The following is a 22,143-nucleotide window of genomic DNA, read 5'->3' as shown; positions in this document are numbered from 1 at the left end:
GCAATGATCCATCCTCACAGCTACAATGATCGTTTTGAACTTAAATAACATTACTCCCTTACTTAAAATCCTTCAGTGTCTTCCCTTGCATTTACCATGGCTTACAAGTTCATGCCTTTCTTTCAAGCTCATCTTACCCTACTCCCCCCTTGATCATTATGCTCCCAATCCCATAACCTTTCTGTCAGTTCCTAGAACACTTCCAAGTGAACTGTAGCCCTTTGTGCCATCTTCTACCACGAGTTTATTTGTGTGTCTTCACATGGCTGGTGGCTTCTCAAACTTCACGTTTTATACTCAAATCACACCTCCTCAGAGATATTTGTTCCAGGGTCTCTTTGTAAAGTCGGTCACCCCTAAGGCAGTCCTCTTTATTTCCTTCTTAGTAGCATGCAGATTATTTACTTTTTTTCTGTCTACCCCCCACTACCACGTGAACTCCTAAGGACCAAAACACCTTGTCTATCCTATTTTCTGTTACATCTTCAATGCCTAGCATCCTTGACATATAGGAGTTGACCAATAAATATTTGCTGAATCACTGAAGAGCAAAAAACTGAAAACAAGCAAGTGTAAAGGAGCATTTTAAATGCATTATCCCACTTTTAAGTGACAGAATATTTTGCAGCCATTAATATAAAGTATTTTTGAAAATTTATATTCTGCACAATGAAAATAGCAGAATGTAAAATAACTTAAAATATGTATAACTTTTTTTTTAAAGATTTTATTTATTTAATTGAGAGAGAGAGAGAGAGAGCGTGAGAGGGAACACAAACAAGGGGAGTGGGAGAGGGAGAAGCAGGCTTCCAGCCGAGCAGGGAGCCTGATGTGGGGCTCGATCCCAGGACCCCAGGATCATGACCTGAGCCGAAGGCAGTCGCTTAACCAACTGGGCCACCCAGGTGCCCCAAAATATGTATAACTTTAAAAATATCACATAATAGTCTTAAAATATTATTAAAAAGTGGGCGCCTGGGTGGCTCAGTTGGTTAAGCGACTGCCTTTGGCTCAGGTCATGATCCTGGAGTCCCTGGATCGAGTCCCACATCTGGCTCCCTGCTTAGCAGGGAGTCTACTTCTCCCTCTGACCCTCCCCCTTCTCGTGTTCTCTCTCTCATTCTCTCTCAAATAAATAAATAAAATCTTTAAAAAAATATTATTAAAAAGTGCATAAGGGAAATGGGGTCATGGGTCACTCATTATTTCCCTTAAACAAATGCCTTTATGTTAAACTATTATTTAATTTCAAGTGGGAGAGAAAAGTAAACTTCCTATCAGCAAGATTAACCAAAAATGCACAAATCAATAACAAGTTACCTTAAAAATCAATTTTAAGAACTGAGGTATACTTTAGTATTTTCTAATTAGTCTTAATATAGCAAAAGGGAGCCACTCCTACATAAACTTTTGGAATTCCATATTTTATTTGGTCTAGTAAAAAAAAATTTCATTTCAAATCGATTTTTATTTCCTTATGATACATTTACCTTGAAACGAGGAAGGTTTCTGAAGAGCGTTTCTTGCCAGCCTCACTGGTCCACAGAACACCAACACGGTGACGGGGGTCACTGCCGAACAACATCTAATATTAGCTATTCTGTGGGCTCTGGTCATCTCATCATAAATAAGCCAATCTGTGGGCAGTGCCTGAATCGCTGCAGCCTGACCATTGGCTGGAGGAATCTATCAGAAAAATAAATCAAAAACTTGTTAACTGTATTTACCCCCTACTTTTAAACTGTAAAAAGTCCCTCAATGCAACAGATGATGGGTATTAGTAGTCAAGCAAACATTAAAGCAAGTCACTGCTCATGCAGCTGGAACGCAAGTCCTCATTACCTAACACACTACCTCTTCCAACTCTAACATTTCATCAAAATTTTGTTCCGATGATGAATTATACATATATAACCAATTAATTTTTTTAACGCAGGTTGGTATTTGGAGCATCTTTCTGTTGCTCTTCAACTATGTAAATTAGATTAGTTTCACCTCAAGGCCTAAGAGCATTAAAAATGTTTTACCTTTTTATATTGAGGCTGACTGAGAACTGAAGTGGGATGAAACCGAACTTTTTTCTCCTTTGGCCCTGTCAATACTACATTCTCTCTGTCCACATGGACTAAATTAGGATACATGCCTGCCACCAATGCAGCTTTAACGACAGCCCAGTTCTCGGAATTTGTGTTAACATCTCGGATGTCACCACCACCTCGTGCTCTAATAAAACCTAGAAGAAGGAACAAAACCACACCGACTTTTTCTATTGTGCAAAATATACTTTTAAACGTGTGCATTTTTTACAAAAATTGTAATAACCCATATAAGTTTAAGGATATTCAAATTCCACAATAATTAATAAAATCTCCTCTGTAAAGTTTAAAACACAGAATCAATGTTCTAAGAAGTTTAGGTTTGCTCAGGCTAAAGTAAGTAGAAGATTTATTGGGGACTTAGGGACTTCTAAAAAATACACATCCTTGTTATAAAGTTCTTCATAAGATGCTATCAGAAAGGTACTAAAATTAAAAAAAAAAAAAGAAATGTACTAAAATCATAGCTGAAAATCTAAACCATTCTTCTAACTGCTATTAATAACATTTTGGTTATGACAGACATGAATTCTAGAATGAAGACAATACATATATTCTTGCTTGAATTTCCAAAGCCATTCGTATTTCCTAATATTTGAGACCATTCTAAAACCTTTTGGTTCACTCCTCATATTACTTTGGCACTTTAGCTCATCCATGTATCCAGGCTCTAGCACTCTTCCTCAACTACATTCTCAATGTACTATGCTACTCAAAAGGAAATTTAAAGAAGTAATTCTAAAATGACATAACAATACTGCCATTCTCTTAAAAAAAAAATTAAGTGCCTTAAAGAGATTACTAGCTGTTTTATGTTCCAAAAATATGAAGACCACATTTGTATCAACATACTTATACATTTAAATCTCTTATAGAGCTAAGCAACTGTTTATTAAGAGTGATAAAGCAGAACTACAATTATCTAAATTGCTTTTTTGCCAACATACTATAAATATAAATATAACATAAATATATTATAAACTGCTCACTGCCTACAGTATTCATATATTTCTCAGCTACAGCTTCTACAATTATCATTTTTTTAACCAACAAAAGCTGAGATCACATAGGAGTCTACAAAGCAGTTCATATATACAAGATATACAACAATATGAAAATGTGATTAAAATAATATAAGATGGCATCAGTTAACACTAAAAATACTATGAAGTATAGACAAGGTACTCTCAGTGGGCTAAATAAGTTCTTTAGGGAAAATTTTACCTGATGCTCTAAGTTGACCAAGCAACTGAGTTCTCATGCCAATGATTATTTCCATGGTAGCTTGTGAAAGAAAATTCTTTTCACAGAAGGCTCGTTCCCATCCATCACATCGTGCTTTCTGCCATGCCTACGAAAATATAATTATATAACAAGATACACTTACTAAACTCCTTAGTTAGGAGCAAAGTAACTGAAAACCACTACATTAGCTACTCAAGGTCAATTCTCCTTCTAATTATTTGATAAAATCTAGGCCTTCATTAAAAAAAAAACAAAACTCAAAGATACAGAGAACAGATTGGTAGTTGCCAAAGGCAGGGGAGGAGAAGGGGGTGAAATGGGTGAAGAGAGTCAAAAGATACAAGCTTAAAGTTATAATAAGTAAGTCCTGGGGAGGCAACTTACAGCATGGTGACCACAGTTAATAACACCGTACTGCGTACTTGAAAGTCGCTAAGAGTGTAGATTTTTTTTAATGGATTTATTTATCTATTTTAGAGAAAGAGAGAGTACGCAGAGGGAAGGGGAGAGGGAGAGAGAGTCTCAAGCAGACTCCATGCTGAGCACGGACCCCAATGTGGGGCTCGATCTCACGACCCCAAGACCAAAACCTGAGCAGAAACCAAGAGGTGGATGCTCAACCGACTGCACCACCCCAAGTGCCCTGACAGATTTTTTTGTAAACTTTTTTTTAAATTGAGATATCACTGACATTCAACGTCATATTCATTTCAGGTATACAAAATAGTGATTCAGTATTTCTACATATTGTGAAATGATCACCACAATAAGTCTGGTTAACACACCAGAGAGTAAATCTTAAAAGTTCTCATCACAACAGAAAAAAATTTGTAACTATGTGCAGTGATGGATGTTAACTAGACTTACTGTGGAGATCATTTCCCAATATATACAATTATAGTATCATTATATTTTATACCTGAAACTAATATGTCAATGATATCTCAATTTTTTTAAAATATAAATTTTTAAATTAAATATTAAAAAATAAAATCTAAAGGGTGCCTGGGTGGCTCAGTCGTTGGGCGTCTGCCTTCGGCTCGGGTCATGCTCCCAGGGTCCTGGGATCGAGTCCTGCATCGGGCTCCCTGTTTGGCGGGAGGCCTGCTTCTCCCTCTCCCACTCCCCCCTGCTTGTGTTCCCTCTCTCACTGTGTCTCTCTCTGTCAAATAAATAAGTAAAAATCTTTTTAAGATTTTATTTATTTGAGAGAGAGAATAAGAGAGAGAGAGCACAGGAGAGGGGGGAGGGTCAGAGGGAGAAGCAGACTCCCTGCTGAGCAGGGAGCCTGATGCGGGACTCGATCCCAGGACTCCAGGATCATGACCTGAGCCGAAGGCAGTTGCTTAACCAACTGAGCCACCCAGGCACCCTAAATAAAAATCTTTAAAAAATAAATAAAATCTAAGATTTTATGATCAAATAAGATGTATCATTAATTTACAGTCAAATGCTATGAAAGCCATTGAGTTTATAAAATCCAAGTGAGAACGAAGTATCCATTAGTCTAAATGACCAGCTATGTAAAAACAGCTACCTTTTCAGATGTGTCTGCTAATTTTCTTCCACTGAAGTGTCAGAGGTTTTTAACTAAGCCATCACAACACCATTTATATGTAAGGATTCTACTACTCCAGTCCTCCAAAAATAGCCTCTATATCAACCTCTTAATTTATCTGAGAATGGGAAGTATGATTTCTAGAAACCATCTATATGCAGTATAAGAAAGCTCCTCTTTGAAAATGACTTCTCTTGCTTTGGAATGTAACTAAAAGGCCAAGGCAGTAATTTACCCTCTCTGCTTTTGTAGGAGCTGGGGAAAAAGCAAAGAATACATTGGAATTCTACACCAAATCTCCCCCTATTATCCACTCAACTAGTCTACTATAACATATGGTATCTAATAAACTCAATAGCACTGCTTTACCCACTGTTCAATAATGCTCACCAAACAGCTTGCCATTATTTTTTTTAAAAACTACATATATTGGAAAAATCCTGTATGCCTGGAAAAGAGTACTTTCTGTATAAACAAAATGAAATTTTTAAAAAATGTAGAGTCACAGCCTACATTCGAGAGAATTTAAGGATAAATGTCTACTTTTCAGGAAATAACATCATCTTCTCCACATTATCTGAAATTCTACATTACGTATCATTTCGTTCCCTCAGAATCCCTTGTCCTTATCTTTTCTTTCCCATTTATCACATTCCTCAATTTCTCACTACTGTTATCCTGAAAAGTCTTAAGTGATATTTGGATTTTACTTTATAAAATTAAGTTCTTAGCACAGTGTCTTGAGCACACAAGAAAAAGATGTACTCTAAAAAAATAAATAAATAGGGGCGCCTGGGTGGCTCAGTCGTTAAGCGTCTGCCTTCGGCTCAAGTCATGATCTCAGGGTCCTGGGTTCGAGCCCCACATCGGGCTCCCTGCTCAGCAGGAAGCCTGCTTCTCCCTCTCCCTCTCCCCCTGCTTGTGTTCCCTCTCTAGCTGTGTCTCGCTCTATCAAATAAATAAATAAAATCTTTAAAAAAATAATAAAATAATTTAAAAAATCAATAAATAGATACTAAATTCAAGATAATTTTCTTCCAAGGTTTGTTCTACATACTTTGAATAATATACATTGCTTCTTAACTGAAATTTTAGAGGACTCCCTGCCCAAGATATGATTAAAAGATAAGGAACTTGGGTATCAGAAAATGAATACAAGTAAATAAACATCAATATAGGTATACACATATTCCTACATGGAGAAAACTGAGAAAATGGAAGAAAAAAAAGTAGAGACAAACAGTGATCATTCCAACATATTAACAGTAGGAAGGTATTTTTCTAAGCTGGTAATAAAATGTGACTTTATAATGAGACAAAATTAATGGAATCATATCTCTTTTTTAATTCGTGACACTTGCCCCAGACACATGTTTAAAAGCAGCAGCAGGTTCAGAAACAAAATGGCAAGAATAAACCGTACCTGGAATGCTCTGAGAAGGGCCATGTGGTCACTGCAAGTTCCTGCAGCGAAGCGTTTCCTACAAAGCATGGCCGCCCGTCTTTGAGAGGCCTGGGCCGGCAGGACAAAGGGGTCTCGAGAGGCTAGTGTGCAGGCAATTGTGAGGATGGGATCCAGACACTTTAAGACGACAGCACACAGGACCATTTTACCAAGATGTGGCTCCATGGGCAGGTCAGCCAAATGATAGCCCAGCTCAGTGAGATCCTCCCATGCGTCCATTGCATCTATTGTCTAAATAAAAGAACACAAAACAGTACTTGACACGACCAAAAAACTATGTTTAATCAAATCACATACCTAAAAATCATCAAGAAATGAAAATGTAAATTTTCTTTTGCCACATCTTATAAAAAACATATTTTGCGGGGCGCCTGGGTGGCTCAGTCGTTAAGCGGCTGCCTTCGGCTCAGGTCATGATCCCAGGGTCCTGGGATCGAGTCCCACATCGGGCTCCCTGCTCAGCGGGAAGCCTGCTTCTCCCTCTCCCTCTCCCCCTGCTTGTGTTCCTGCTCTCGCTGTGTCTCTCTGTCAAATAAATAAATAAAATCTTAAAAAAAAAACAAAAACAAGGTACAAGATTATTTAAGATAATATTTTTAAGTACAAAATTAGGTAAGATGCATCCTCACTCTGTTTAAATTTCAAGTAAAATGGGTAAAGTAAAACTATGAAGACACCTACCTTAAGCATTTGTATAGCATTTCTTACAATTAGAGCTGGTGGTGGTTCTGGAGCTTTCATTAGGAAATCAGCAATAGGACAATTCACTGGGGCTAACAGCTTAGTATGTAAACAAAGTTCCTATAAATAAAAACAGCAAATAATTTTGAAATGTTGAAATTTATGTTGATTTTGACTTTCAAAGAAATCATGGGAGGGGAGCCTCGGTGGCTCAGTCGGTTCAACATCTGCCTTCGGCTCAGGTCATGATCCTGGGGTCCTGGGATCCAGCCTCACATTGGGCTCCCTGCTCAGTAGGGAGTCTGCTTCTCCCTCTCCTTCTGCCCCTCCCCCCTGCTCATGCTCTCTCTCTCTCAAATGAAGAAATAAAATCTTTAAAAGTTTGGAAGCTAGCATCTGGCTCAGCACGCCAGAGAATCAAGTTAATGTATTTCCAGTAGTTTTCCCTCGAAACTACAATGTCTGGCTATTCCATGAAGTCAGAAAACCTATTAATAAAAGTCAGCAAAACAATTAATAAAGGCCAGGAAATCTCAGTGGACTCAGTTCCAAACTACCAAGATTAATCTCAGCATCTTAAACTGAGATTTCGGTATTATCTTCTGGACCTTAAATAATTTTTCTAATCCTCAATGAGAATGTGAAAGATGAACACTACGTGGTTATCAGATTTCTAAAATGTTGCATTAAAAAAACCAATATTTCTATAAACTGTACCATAATTTAAATGCACTCAAGTAATTCTTTAAAATTTTGGAGGTTTATGGATCAAATTTTCTTGTCCAGAAAAAAAATTAGATACATAACCACTTCCCATCATATACATTTTATAATTTTGTTTTAGGAACTGATCATTTAGGGGTGCCTGGGTGGCTCAGTCGGTTAAGCAGCTGCCTTCAGCTCGGGTCATGATCCCAGGGTCCTGGGATCGAACCCCACATTGGGCTCCCTGCTTAGCGGGGAGCCTGCTTCTCCCTCTCCCTCTGTCTGCTGCTCTGCCTACTTGTGCTCTCTCTCTCTCTGTCAAATAAATAAAATCTTTTAAAAAAGGAATCGATCATTTAAAAGTCCAACTGGTATGAAGTTGAAATGGTCCCTCTCCGGGCGCCTGGGTGGCTCAGTTGGTTAAGCGACTGCCTTCGGCTCAGGTCATGATCCTGGAGTCCCGGGATTGAGCCCGCTTCTCCCTCTGACCCTCCCCCCTCTCATGCTCTCTCTATCTCATTCTCTCTCTCAAATAAATAAATAAAAATCTTTAAAAAAAAGAAAAAAAAAAAAAGAAATGGTCCCTCTCCTCCCTCACCCATAAAAATAGCCTTTTAGAGTTTAGTAAATTTCTACCTGTAATGGCACTCTCAAAAGTTCTGGAGTCTGAAATTCCAACATATTCTGGAATCGGAGTCTACTGAACAGTCGGAAACAAATTCCAGGTCTGCATCTCCCTGCCCTTAAAAGTGAAATAAAAAATTAAGATTCAGACAAGGAATAAAGACTAGACCAAGGCAACTCTAAAAGCAGTGTGCTTCAGGAGACAGAGCAATGGAACAGTGTCAGGACATCTGAGTGTGATTCCCTCCTGTGATGTTTCTCCCCTCTGACTCTTTCCAGAAGGCACTTTATTCATCTGGGACTCATTCATAAAAACTCATGAATGACACCTACCTGATACACCTACTAGGGTATTGATAAAAACAAATTTGTAAGTGACATATATATGAAAGTGAGTAAAAATAACGAAAAAATACATGGGGATTTACATTTCATCAGCTTTACTCAACTGACACAAGGACCATGCTCAGGCCCACTGCTCAGAGCTATGCAAAGTAAGTATTACACAACTCCAAGGGAGTGGCATTTCCTGTCACCAGAGAGACTTGTATCATTTTCTGGGAAGTAGGAGAAAAACATCTTGAAGAAAAGCAGCCTCTCGTCATTTCCCCCAGAGTCACTGTATCAACCAATGAATGGCCAGGCTGAATATGCTAAGTGATAGAGATCCAGAAATAACCCTACCCTCACAAAGCTACAACACACTGTGATACAAGTTACAAACTGAGACACTGGACCACTGCTTCCTTCATCAGTACTGTCCTCACCATCAGCCCATCTGTTCTCCCTCCTATCCAGCCTCCTCTGAGACATTTCCACCCTTCGCCAGTCCTTAAATGATGTTCCTGTGAGGTTGGACCTCAGCCCTCTGCTCTCCTATTCCATCCTCTCTCCCAAGGGGATCATAATTATCCTCCTGCCTTCAATTTCCATCCACTGAGATCACTTCATCCTAACCCTACACCTATACTTCAGAAGCCTCTTAGCTCCACTTGGATTTTCCAGCCAACCCAAGCTCAACACAGCCAAAAGCTAATCCTTCTCAGCAACATAACCACTATTCTCATTTTCCCTGACACCACCGTCCACAAAAGTTTCTAAGACAGACACCTGTATGACATCCTTGACTCCACACTATTCCTCACCCCTGGACATACGATCACCAGTACTGCTCTCCTTAATACCCTCTACCACCGCTTTCCCAATCCAGACTATTGTCATCTCTCCCTCATTGTAAATGCAAGTATTAATGAAAGAGCCTCCTACTGGGTCCTCCTGCCATCAGTTTTGTCTCTACCGATTCATTCTTCAAAGAGCTGAAACAATTCTAAAATCATGCCATCCTTTAGTTTATTAAGAAGAAAAAGAGAGAGGGGCCCCTGGGTGGCTCAGTAGTTAAGCATCTGCCCTCGGCTCAGGTCATGATCCCAGGGTCCTGGGATTGAGCCCCGCATCGGGCTCCCTGCTCTGCGGGAAGCCTGCTTCTCCCTCTCCCACTCCCCCTGCTTGTGTTCCCTCTCTTGCTGTGTCTCTCTCTATCAAATAAATAAATAAAATATTTTTAAAAAAGAAGAAGAAAAAGAGAGAGGAAACACAAATGATCCTTTAGGACATGTCCACAACTTACCTCTTTCTGCTCATTTTTCACTATTCTCCTCTAAACTAAACTCCATCCAAACAACTTTGTTGCTCACTCTTGCCTGCAGGCCTTTGTGTATGCCTTGCCTCTGCTAGAAGAGCCTTTCCACAACACCTCTTTATTCGTATTTATCTCAGATTCTACCTTAACTCCTCTAAAAGCATTATCCAGTCATAGCACAAATCACATGGTATTAAAATTGCTTACTTTACTGGATTCCAAGACAGATTGCACCATTCCCCCCACCTCAAACTTTACTCATCAGACTACAGTTTATTCATCATCGCATCCCTAACACTTGCACAGTGATGGCTGTCAAAAAATATGTTGAAAAAGATGATGAGGAAAATTCCTACAATTTCTGATTTTCCTCCCAGATAATATACGATTAACTGCCTATAAATCTAGCTAGTGTATCAAGCCACCCCCTGTCATAAGAAAACAACAGGCATGGTAACAGCAACAAGCCCTCAAGAATGTTCTATGCCATTATAAAGTACAGAAATAAAGCATCCACCATCTTCAGCATATGAGGCACTGCTTTAGAGTCAGTACCTGATGTTTTCCTGTTAGTTAAAATGCAAAAAAATTAGTCAAATAATTACTGAAAAATAGGCTACTTTTTCACCTTCCCTTTTTTAAAAAAGAAAAGGTAATGCAAGCACATACTAAAATAAATAACCAAACTACAAAAAAGTAAAATGAAAATTAAATCTTCTTCCTTCAAAGAGCCCCACAAATTCTCCTTCTCAGAGTCAACAATTGTTTTTTAATGTTTCTCTCAAATCTGACAATGCATTTCTGCCCTAAATATATACATACAAACATATATCTATAAAAAACATATATTTAACACTATATATATTTAGCATTATATATATTTACTTAGCACATATATATATATATATATATATATATATATACTTACCACAAATACTATAGATGCATGTTCTACACCTTACTTTTTTCAATTAATAATATATTCTGAGAACTCATTCCATAACAATACATATGTCCACATCTTTCCCTGTAACAGTTATCTAGTATACCATTGTATGGCTATAGCATAATTTATTTAACTACAATACTTCCAGAGTTTTCTCTATTACAAACAGTGCTGCGGAAAACATTCTTCAATACATGTCTGGGCACATGCACAGGTACACTCAGCATAAATGATGAGAAACAGAATCCACCAGCAAAGGGTAGATTTGGATAAAACAGTTTCAAACTGTCCTCTGAAGAAGTCACAGCAATTTATACTCATCAGTAAACTATGAAAGCCTACTGGCCCATGCTTTTGCCAACTCTGTTGTAGGTACTGTTAAACATTTTCATCAATGCCAATCTGGCGATAAGCAAAAAAATGTCCTCATTAATTTGCACTTATTCTGGCATATATGAGGTGGTGTATGTGAGCTTAATGTGTTGGTCTTTATGAAGTGATTTTAAAGAGTTTTTTGCATAATACAGAAATTAGCCCTTTATCCTGTATTGCAAATGTTTAAAATATTTTCCTTTTTTGTTTTTTAACTTTCTTACATCTTCTGAGGACAGATTATACTAGTCAAAAATTAACATAACCTGAATTCAACTTTTAAAGAAAGTATTAAAATGGCTTGCTTTGCAAAAACAATATAAGAATTAAGACTAACATGAAAATTTTAACATTTTACATAGAAAGCGGAATAGACATTAAATACGTACATGTCAAAATGTTTCCATTTTACAGGCAACTGAATGAATAAATGTACATTAAATATACATTACCTGCCTTTTCGTTGTATGGCACTAGCTTTGGAAATCCACACCATTTTTAACATTGTAACAAAATTCAGTGCATCAAAGGATTTCTGTAATATTTAAGTTATCTTCATATTAAAACTTTGATAAAAGGTGCTTAAGAAGAAATAGCAAGAAATACTATGAATATATTTTAACATGCCAAGTTTAATTCAAGGCCCTTCTTGATTAGGTAAGTAGGATGGGGCACAGATTAAAAAAAAAAAAACAATCCAGATCTCTGGTTACAAACATTCTAAGGAAAAAGAATGAAAAACTGAGAAGAGCTGTAAAAACTTCCTCATTCCATGCCTTGCTTACTTATTTCTCTCTGCTACAGTTGGATAATAGCAGTCAGTACTCATAGACATCAAGACTGAAGAAAAACTGATCTACTCTCTTGAGGTCATTTCCTATCAGATTTCTATCACCACGAGGAATAGGAGTGTCAGGGAAAGACAGTTTCTAAAATATGTGCCAGGGAACTGATCTGGAGGAATGAGAATAACAATAATCGCTGAACCAATCTTATCCCCAAAGTGAAGAATTTTTAATCCTTTCCATTTTACCCCCTACTGAGCTACTAAGGCAGTAAGCCTATCCAGAATGTTACAAAAGAGAAAGTAAAAAAGAACCATTATTACCCTTATATTCCATAAACAATCTAAAGCCAAAATTTACTGTAGAGAAAGATTTTAGAAGAATGCATTCCTAACTAGAATATATAATTAATCATTCAGTGACTTACACTTTCCCTTTCATAAAATAGCTATATAGGGCAAATACAAATGTGTTCTCATAATAGTTGAATTATGGGATTTTTAGAAAAGATGATACTTATGTAGTTTTCAATAAAATGTCACATTTATCAGTTTTGTATGTAAAATAACTTCTGACACTACCATCATGTTCTAAACTGGGGTTTACCTGATAAATGGCACCCACAGAAATTAATTTCTAAAATATTCAAAATCCACTTCATCAGCTTTACATAATTTCAGGGCAATAAAATCTGAATTTTCACTGACTCACCCAGACTTTTAGTGATAATCCTATCATTATCCTCTTATAAAAGGTATATATCCATCATTATCTTCTTACAAAAAATAAAATGTATCCCTTCTTTATAGTATACAACTATACTGAAACGTCTACATTTTATAAAATTTTATTTTCTATAAGATATTCCTAAAAATTCCACTGAAAACATTATAAAGCAATTAACAAATGTTTCCCACATTAAAACATGATCATTTCTAGCCACCAGAACAGACATCATTTGCTTTCCACAACAGAGACAGTATCTTTCCTTGAAAAGCAACCACCTCTATATCACTTTCCATTCTTTCAGTGAAAGGATCTGCCAAAGTGAAGGGTATTGAGGACTGCTGAGCATTCCAATGCTAAAAGAAAATAAATGCTGTCTTTTCTTTATATCAGGGTTGGAGTAAATATTTTAGCCTTTGTAGAGCGTCTCTGTCGCAACAATGCCAGTTGCAGTGTGAAAGCAACCACAGACAACAGGTAAAAGAGTGAACAGGACAGTGTTCCAGTGAAATTTATTTTTATAAAAGCAGGCACTGGACCCGTGCGGCTGCTCACTGGCATTTGCTGAACTCTGGTTCTGACTCCGGCTCACTGTCTCAGGATGGTTCTCTCGAACGAAATATCTTTTGAATACCTACTATACATGTGGAGCCCTAGAGATTAACACTGAACAAGAGGGACATGGTGCATGCCCACATGCAGAAGGAAAGAAGGAAAGCATACAAAATATGTAATCCAATTCTCACACTGTGACAAATTTTCAGTGTAACTAGCCAACCCTTTACTTTCTTCCTGGTATTTAATCAGCAGGAGCTATTTTTTTTTTTTTTTTTGTATAATCTGTTACAATAACTAGCTCCTACATTCTGAATTGCTTAAGGTAAAATCTTTACTTTAGAGAAATCAACGATTACTATTGTTAAATTCATGCAGAACCAGAAATCTTCCCATTAAAGTGAATTATAAAAGCATTTATTGGAAAGTAACATAACCTTCTCCATTTAAACAAAATACAACTTATCCGTACATACCTCTTTCACCTTACCAGAATCAATAACAAAGACAACATCGTTCACTGTGATGCTGGTTTCAGCAATATTGGTGGAAAGGATCTGCAAGGGGATGTTACGTTACAGTTAATAGGAACACAGGACCAATGGCTAATGAAATGGACAAAAGAAAATTTTATGAAGCTTACTATTTTTCGAACACCAGCAGGTGGGTTTTTTAATACTTTCTTTTGATCAGATGTTTGCATATTTGAATGAAGCATAAAGACTTGGTATCTGTTGACAGTGGAAAGGGAAAATACACTATGGTACCTATCTGTTACTTAAAGCAACAAATACAAAGCTTTAGCTTTTACCTATGTGTGTTGTCAGCAAACCGCTTGTCATCAAACAGGATGCGATCCTTCAGTCCAACAATTTCATCATATCCAGGTAGGAAAATTAATATTGCACCTTGGAGAAAAAGGATTTTTTTTTTAAATATTAAATCTCTGGTTTTACAAACCAGAACCAATCAACAGGCCCAGCTACAATGAGCTACCATCACGAGTTTTCAAGTACTGATAAACTGTAATACTTATGACACTTAGAGACTATTTATGCAATATTGCCAATGGAATTCTGTAGAAATCTGTACATGCAAAATACTAATTTTGAAATCAAAGTATACACTGGTGTTCCAGTTATTTTAGACAGTACTTATTTACCAGCATCACAACCATGGCAGATAGTGTATAGAAGGTGCATGATCAAATCCAAGTCTACTTTTTCATCATCAAAACTGTGATGATAAGCTTTCAGGAGCTCTCTGTCTTCTGCACTGAGGTCACTTCCGTTTGTGTGAACCAGAGAACTTTCATCTAGATTTCCAAATTCCAGTGAAGCACTTAAAAAAAAGAAAAAAATGACCAACTCAATTTTCATCAAAAAGAGTACTCCTTTAAGGCCAATGATTCCCAGGATGTCCTTCCTCAAATTCTGAATATACCCTAAGGAGGTAAGTGATACTTAATTTCCTAGCTACAGTTCATGTTTTGGCTTACAGTACATTATCCAAAGTAAAATTTGTCACTAAGTGCTTTCCGAAAACACAATCTGAAGATATTTCTCTAAAGAAAACATACAAATGGCCAATAAACACATTGAAAAGATGCTGGACATCATTACTCATCAGAGAAATGAAAACCAAAACCACAATGAGATACCACTCATTACACCCATTAGGATGACTATAATCAAAAGACAGAGGAAAGTGTTAAAAGAGGGTGTGGAGAAATTGTAACCATCGTACATTGTTAGTAAGAACATAAAATGGTAAAGCCACTTTGAAAAACAATGTGGCGGGGGGGGCGGAGCAAGATGGTGGGGGAGTAGGAGACCTGGATTTCGTCTGGTCTCAGGAATTCAGCTGAATAGGGATCAAACCATTCTAAACACCTACGAACTCAACAGGAGACCGAAGAAGAGAGCAGCAACAATTCTCTGAACAGAGAAGCGACCACTTACTGGAAGGACAAAATGACAAAACGAAAAAAATCACCTCAGCAAAAAGAATAAGAGGTAGTACCATCTGCCAGGGACATACTCAATACAGACATTAGTGTGATGTTGGACCTAGAGTTCAGAATCATGACTTTAAAGATACTAGCTGGACTTGAAAAAAGCGTGGAAGTTATTAGAGAAACCCTTTCTGGAGAAATAAAAGAACTAAAATCTAACCAAGTCGAAATCAAAAAGGCTATTAATAACGTCCAATCAAAAATGGGGGCACTAACTGCTAGGATAAATGAGGCAGAAGAGAGAATCAGCAACATAAAAGACCAAATGATGGAAAATAAAGAGGCTGAGAAAAAGAGAGATAAACAACTACTGGATCACGAGGGCAGAATTCGAGAGATAAGCGATACGATAAGACGAAACAACATTAGAATAATTGGGATCCCAGAAGAAGAAGAAAGAGAGAGAGGGGCAGAAGGTATACTGGAGCAAATTATAGCAGAGAACTTCCCTAATGTGGGGAAGGAAACAGGCATCAAAATCCAGGAGGCACAGAGAACCCCTCTCAAAATCATAAAAATAGGTCGACACCCCGACATCTAATAGTAAAACTTACGAGTCTCAGAGACAAAGAGAAAATCCTGAAAGCAGCTCGGGAGAAGAGATCTGTAACCTACCATAGTAGAAACGTTAACTGGCAACAGACCTATCCACAGAGATCTGGCAGGCCAGAAAGGACTCGCATGATATCTTCAGAGCACTAAACGAGAAAAATATGCAGCCAAGAATACTCTATCCAGCTAGGCTGTCATTGAAAATAGAAGGAGAGATCAAAAGTTTCCAGGACAAACAAAAACTAAAGGAATTTGCAAACACAAAACCAGCCCTAAGAGAAATATTGAAAGGGGTCCTCTAAGCAAAGAGAGAGCCTAAAAGCAGCATAGATCAGAAAGGAACACAGACAATATACAGTCACAGTCACCTTACAGGCAATACAATGGCACTAAATTCATACCTTTCAATAGTTACGCTGAATGTAAATGGGCTCAATGCCCCAATCAAAAGACACAGGCTATCAGATTGGATTAAAAAACAAGACCCATCAATATACTGTCTGCAAGAGACTCGTTTTAGACCCAAAGACACCGCCAGATTGAAAGTGAGGGGGTGGAAAACCATTTACCATGCGAATGGACACCAAAAGAAAGCTGGGGTGGCAATCCTTATATCAGACAAATTAGATTTTAAAACAAAGACTGTAATAAGAGATGAAGAAGGACACTATATCCTACTTAAAGGGTCTATCCAACAAGAAGATCTAACAACTGTAATTATCTATGCCCCTAACATGGGAGCAGCCAATTATATAAGGCAATTAATAACAAAAGCAGAGAAACACGTTGACAACAATACAATAGTAGTGGGGGACTTTAACACCCCCCTGACTGAAATGGACAGATCATCTAAGCAAAAGATCAATAAGAAAATAAAGACTTAAATGACACACTGGACCAAATGGACTTCACAGACATATTTAGAACATTCCATCCCAAAGCAACGGAATACACATTCTTCTCTAGTGCCCATGGAACATTCTCCAGAATTGATCACATCCTAGGTCACAAATCAGGTCTCAACCAATACCAAAAGATTGGGATTATTCCCTACATATTTTCAGACCACAATGCTTTGAAACTAGCAAAAGATTGGGATTATTCCCTGCATATTTTCAGACCACAATGCTTTGAAACTAGAACTCAATCACAAGAGGAAAGTCGGAAAGAACTCAAATACATGGAGGTTAAAGAGCATCCAACTAAAGAATGAATGGGTCAACCAGGAAATTAAAGAAGAATTTAAAAAATGCATGGAAACCAATGAAAATGAAAACACAACTGTTCAAAATCTTTGGGATACAGCAAAGGCGGTCCTAAGAGGAAAGTATATAGCAATACAAGCCTTTCTCAAGAAACAAGAAAGGTCTCAAATACACAACCTAACCCTACACCTAAAGGAGCTAGAGAAAGAACAGCAAATAAAGCCTAAACCCAGAGGAGAAGAGAAATAACAAAGATCAGAGCAGAAATCAATGAACTGGGAACCAAAAGAACACTAGAACAGATCAACGAAACTAGGAGCTGGTTCTTTAAAAGAATTAACAAGATTGATAAACTCCTGGCCAGACTTATCAAAAAGAAAAATGACCAAAATCAACAAAATTATGAATGAAAGAGGAGAGATCACAACCAACACCAAAGAAATAACAATTATAAGAACCTATTATGAGCAACTCTATGCCAGCAAATTAGATAACCTGGAAGAAATGGGTGCATTCCTAGAGATGTATCAACTATCAAAATTGAACCAGGAAGAAATAGAAAACCTGAACAGACCTATACCCACTAAGGAAATTGAAGCAGTCATCAAAAATCTCCCAACAAACAAAAGCCCAGGGCCAGATGGCTTCCCAGGGGAAACTATCAAACATTTCAAGAATTAATGCCTATTCTCCTGAAACTGTTCCAAAAAATAGAAATGGAAGGAAAACTTCCAAACTCATTTTATGAGGCCACCATTACCTTGATCCCAAAACCAGACAAAGACCCCATGAAAAAGGAGAATTACAGACCAATATCCTTGATGAACATGGATGCAGAAATTCTCACCAAAATACTAGCCAACAGGATCCAACAGTACATTAAAAGGCTTATTCACCACGACCAAGTGGGATTTATCCCCGGGCTGCAAGGCTGGTTCAACATCCGCAAATCAATCAACGTGATACAATACATTAACAAAAGAAAGAACAAGAATCATATGATCCTCTCAATAGATGCAGAAAAAGCTTTTGACAAAGTACAGCATCCTTTCTTGATCAAAACTCTTCAGAGTATAGGGATAGAGGGTACATACCTCAATATCATAAAAGCCATCTATGAAAAACCTACAGCGAATATCATTCTCAATGGGGAAAGGCTGAGAGCTTTTCCCCTAAGGTCAGGAACGCGGCAGGGATGTCCACTATCACCACTGCTATTCAACATAGTATTAGAAGTCCTAGCCACAGCAATCAGACAACAAAAAGAAATCAAAGGCATCCAAATCGGCAAAGAAGAAGTCAAACTCTCACTCTTTGCAGATGATAGGATATTGTATGTGGACAACCCAAAAGACTCCACCCTAAAACTGCTAGAACTCATACAGGAATTCAGTAAAGTAGCAGGATATAAAATCAGTGCACAGAAATCAGTGGCATTCCTATACACCAACAACAAGACAGAAGAGAGACAAATCAAGGAGTCAATCCCATTTACAATTGCACCCAAAACCATAAGATACCTAGGAATAAATCTAACCAAAGAGGCAAAGGATCTGTACTCAGAAAACTATAAAATACTCATGAAAGAAATGGAAGAAGACACAAAGAAATGGAAAAACGTTCCATGCTCATGGATTGGAAGAACCAATATTGTGAAGATGTCAATGCTACCTAGAGCAATCTACACATTCAATGCAATCCCCATCAAAATACCATCCACTTTTTTCAAAGAAATGGAACAAATAATCCTAAAATTTGTATGGAACCAGAAGAGACCCCGAATACCCAGAGGAATCTTGAAAAAGAAAAGCAAAGCTGGTGGCATCATAATTCCGGACTTCCAGCTCTATTACAAAGCTGTCATCATCAACACAGTATGGTACTGCCACAAAAACAGACATATAGATCAATGGAACAGAATCGAGAGCCCAGAAATGGACCCTCAACTCTATGGTCAACTTATCTTTGACAAAGCAGGCAAGAATGTCCAATGGCAAAAGACAGTCTCTTCCACAAATGGTGTTGGGAAAATTGGACAGCCACATGCAGAAGAATGAAACTGGACCATTTCCTTACACCACACACAAAAACAGACTCCAAATGGTTGAAAGACCTAAACGTGAGACAGGAGCCCATCAAAATCCTAAAGGAGAACACAGGTAGCAACCTTTTCGACCTCAGCCACAGCAACTTCTTCCTAGAAACATCGCCAAAGGCAAGGGAAGCAAGGGCAAAAATGAACTATTGGGATTTCATCAAGATAAAAAGCTTTTGCACAGCAAAAGAAACAGTCCACAAAACCAAAAGACAACCGACAGAATGGGAGAAAATATTTGCAAATGACATATCAGATAAAGGGCTAGTATCCAAAATCTATAAAGAACTTATCAAACTCAACACCCAAAGAACAACTAATCCAATCAAGAAATGGGCAGAAGACACGAACAGACATTTTTCCAAAGAAGACATCCAAATGGCCAACAGACACATGAAAAAGTGCTCAACATCGCTTGGCATCACGGAAATCCAAATCAAATCCTCAATGAGATACCACCTCACAGCAGTCAGAATGGCTAAAATTAACAAGTCAGGAAATGACAGATGTTGGCAAGGATGTGGAGAAAGGGGAACCCTCCTACACTGTTGGTGGGAATGCAAGCTGGTGCAACCCCTCTGGAAAACAGTATGGAGGTTCCTCAAACAGTTGAAAATAGAGCTACCATACGATCCAGCAATTGCACTACTGGGTATTTACCACAGAGATACAAATGTAGGGATCCGAAGGGGTACGTGCACCCCAATGTTTATAGCAGCAATGTCCACAACAGCCAAACTATGGAAAGAGCCAAGATGTCCATCGACAGATGAATGGATAAAGAAGATGTGGTATATATACACAATGGAATATTATGCAGCCATAAAAAGGAACGAGATCTTGCCATTTCCAATGACATGGATGGAAGTGGAGGGTGCTATTCTGAGTGAAATAAGTCAAACAGAGAAAGACATGTATTATATGACCTCGCTGATATGAGGAATTTTTAACCTCAGGAAACAAACTGAGGGTTGCTGGAGTGGTTGGGGGTGGGAGGGATGGGGTGGCTGGGTGATAGACATTGGGGAGGGTATGTGCTACGGTGAGCGCTGTGAATTGTGCAAGACTGTTGAATCACAGATCAGTACTTCTGAAACAAATAATGCAATATATGTTAAGAAAAAAAAGAAGAAGGTAGCAGGAGGGGAAGAATGAAGGGGAGTAAGTCGGAGGGCGAGACGAACCATGAGAGACGATGGACTCTGAAAAACAAACTGAGGTTTCTGGAGGGGAGGGGGGTGGGGGGATGGGTTAGCCTGGTGATGGGTATTAAAGAGGGCACGTTCTGCGTGGAGCACTGGGTGTTATGCACAAACAATGAATCATGGAACACTACATCAAAAACTAATGATGTAATGTATGGTGATTAACATAACAATAAATATTAAAAAATTAAAAAAAAAACCAATATGGCAGTTCCTCAAAATGTTAAACACAGTATTACCTGATGCCCCAGCAATTCTACTCTTAGGTATATAAACAAGAGAAATGAAAATATATGTCCACATATACTGGTGTACACAAATGTTCATACCAGTATTATTCATAACTGCCAGAAAGTGGAAACCACCCAAATGTTCATCAATTGAAGACGAGTTAAACAAACTGTGATCTAGCCTTAGAACAGAGTATCACTCAGTCAGAAAAAGGATGTTACAACATGAATGAACCTTGAAAACATTATACGAAGTGATAGAAGCCAATCACAAAAAGACTACGTACTATATCATCCCACTTAGATTAAGTGTATGGAATAGACAAATCTATAGAAAGACAAAGTAGACTAGTTGCCTAGGACTGGAAGAACTGGGGAAGATGAGGAGTGCTTGCTAATGATTACAGGGTTTTCTGGGGGGTGGTGATGAAAATGTTCTCAAAATTGATTGTCCTAATAACTGCATTACATGGGGCACCTGGGTGGCTCAGTCTGTTAAGCCTCCCACTCTTGGTTTTTGGCTCAGGTCACGATCTCAGGGTCGTTGAGATCAATCCCGGTGTCACGCTCTGCACTCAGTGCAGAGTCTGCTCAAGATTCTCTCTCTCTCCCTCTCCTTCTGTCCCTCCCCTGCTTGCGCTCTAAATAAATAAATATATAAATAAATAAATAAAATCTTTTTAAAAAACTGCATAACATGGCAGACATACTAAAAGTCACTGAATTGTACACTTCAATGGGTAAATTACATGGTTGTGAACTTCACCTCAATAAAATTTAAAACACACAAACCTTTGATCATTTGTATTTTCTTTTTTCTTTTCATTTAAATTCAATTAATTAACATATAACGTATTACTGGTTTCAGGGGTACAGGTCTATGATTCATCAGTCTTATATAATACCCAGTGCTCATTACATTATATGCCTCATTTGTATTTTCTTAATAGACTGTTTGTAATTATTCACTCTTACAAACAAAACTCGGAAGCAAAGCCCACATTTAAAACAAAACAAAACAAAACAATTCTGCAGGTACCAACTTAACATGACTGCTATTTGGTTATTCCATACTAAAAGCAGATTGATTTGCTATTTTCTAAAAGCCCAGAATCAGCATAAATTACTGAAACAATAGCTTGCTTCTTCATCCCATATGTAAAAATATAACCTTCTGCCATCCCTAGTAACCATCAATAAGATTCCTAGGAAGTTCAAATCAGCCCAATTTCTCCTAAAGAGCTTAGCAGAAAAGTAACTAAGCCTGTTTTTAGGAGGGAAAATATTAAAATTATAACTGCGTTATTTTAAATTTTAAGATTTTAAAACATTCCAATTTTTTTGCTTTCTTACTTCTTAACAGGTAAATGAAGAGGTATTATGTCCTTTGTTTAAAGCTCTAACTTTAGGGGTGCCTGGGTGGCTCAGTTGGTTAAGTGTCTGCC

General features: G+C 37.8%; 1 protein-coding gene across 1 annotated transcript in view; it reads right to left on the bottom strand.

The window, feature by feature from the left end:
- The window catches only part of YTHDC2 (YTH domain containing 2), an 87,113-nt gene that overhangs the window by 29,787 nt on the left and 35,183 nt on the right, over positions 1-22,143 (bottom strand). Inside the window, exons 13-23 of the mRNA XM_027605239.2 lie at positions 14,560-14,738; positions 14,209-14,305; positions 14,041-14,128; positions 13,874-13,954; positions 11,784-11,866; positions 8,387-8,492; positions 7,046-7,165; positions 6,323-6,595; positions 3,321-3,447; positions 2,028-2,233; positions 1,491-1,686 (exon numbers count right to left, since the gene is read on the bottom strand). Coding sequence (XP_027461040.1) covers positions 1,491-1,686; positions 2,028-2,233; positions 3,321-3,447; positions 6,323-6,595; positions 7,046-7,165; positions 8,387-8,492; positions 11,784-11,866; positions 13,874-13,954; positions 14,041-14,128; positions 14,209-14,305; positions 14,560-14,738 — 1,556 coding nt within the window. The remainder of the gene's footprint in view (positions 1-1,490; positions 1,687-2,027; positions 2,234-3,320; positions 3,448-6,322; positions 6,596-7,045; positions 7,166-8,386; positions 8,493-11,783; positions 11,867-13,873; positions 13,955-14,040; positions 14,129-14,208; positions 14,306-14,559; positions 14,739-22,143) is intronic.

The sequence above is a fragment of the Zalophus californianus genome, chromosome 5 (genome assembly GCF_009762305.2).
Source record: "Zalophus californianus isolate mZalCal1 chromosome 5, mZalCal1.pri.v2, whole genome shotgun sequence".
Lineage (NCBI taxonomy): Eukaryota > Metazoa > Chordata > Mammalia > Carnivora > Otariidae > Zalophus > Zalophus californianus.
The sequence above is the reverse complement of the archived record's forward strand: the minus strand, read 5'-3'. Positions and strand labels throughout refer to the sequence as shown.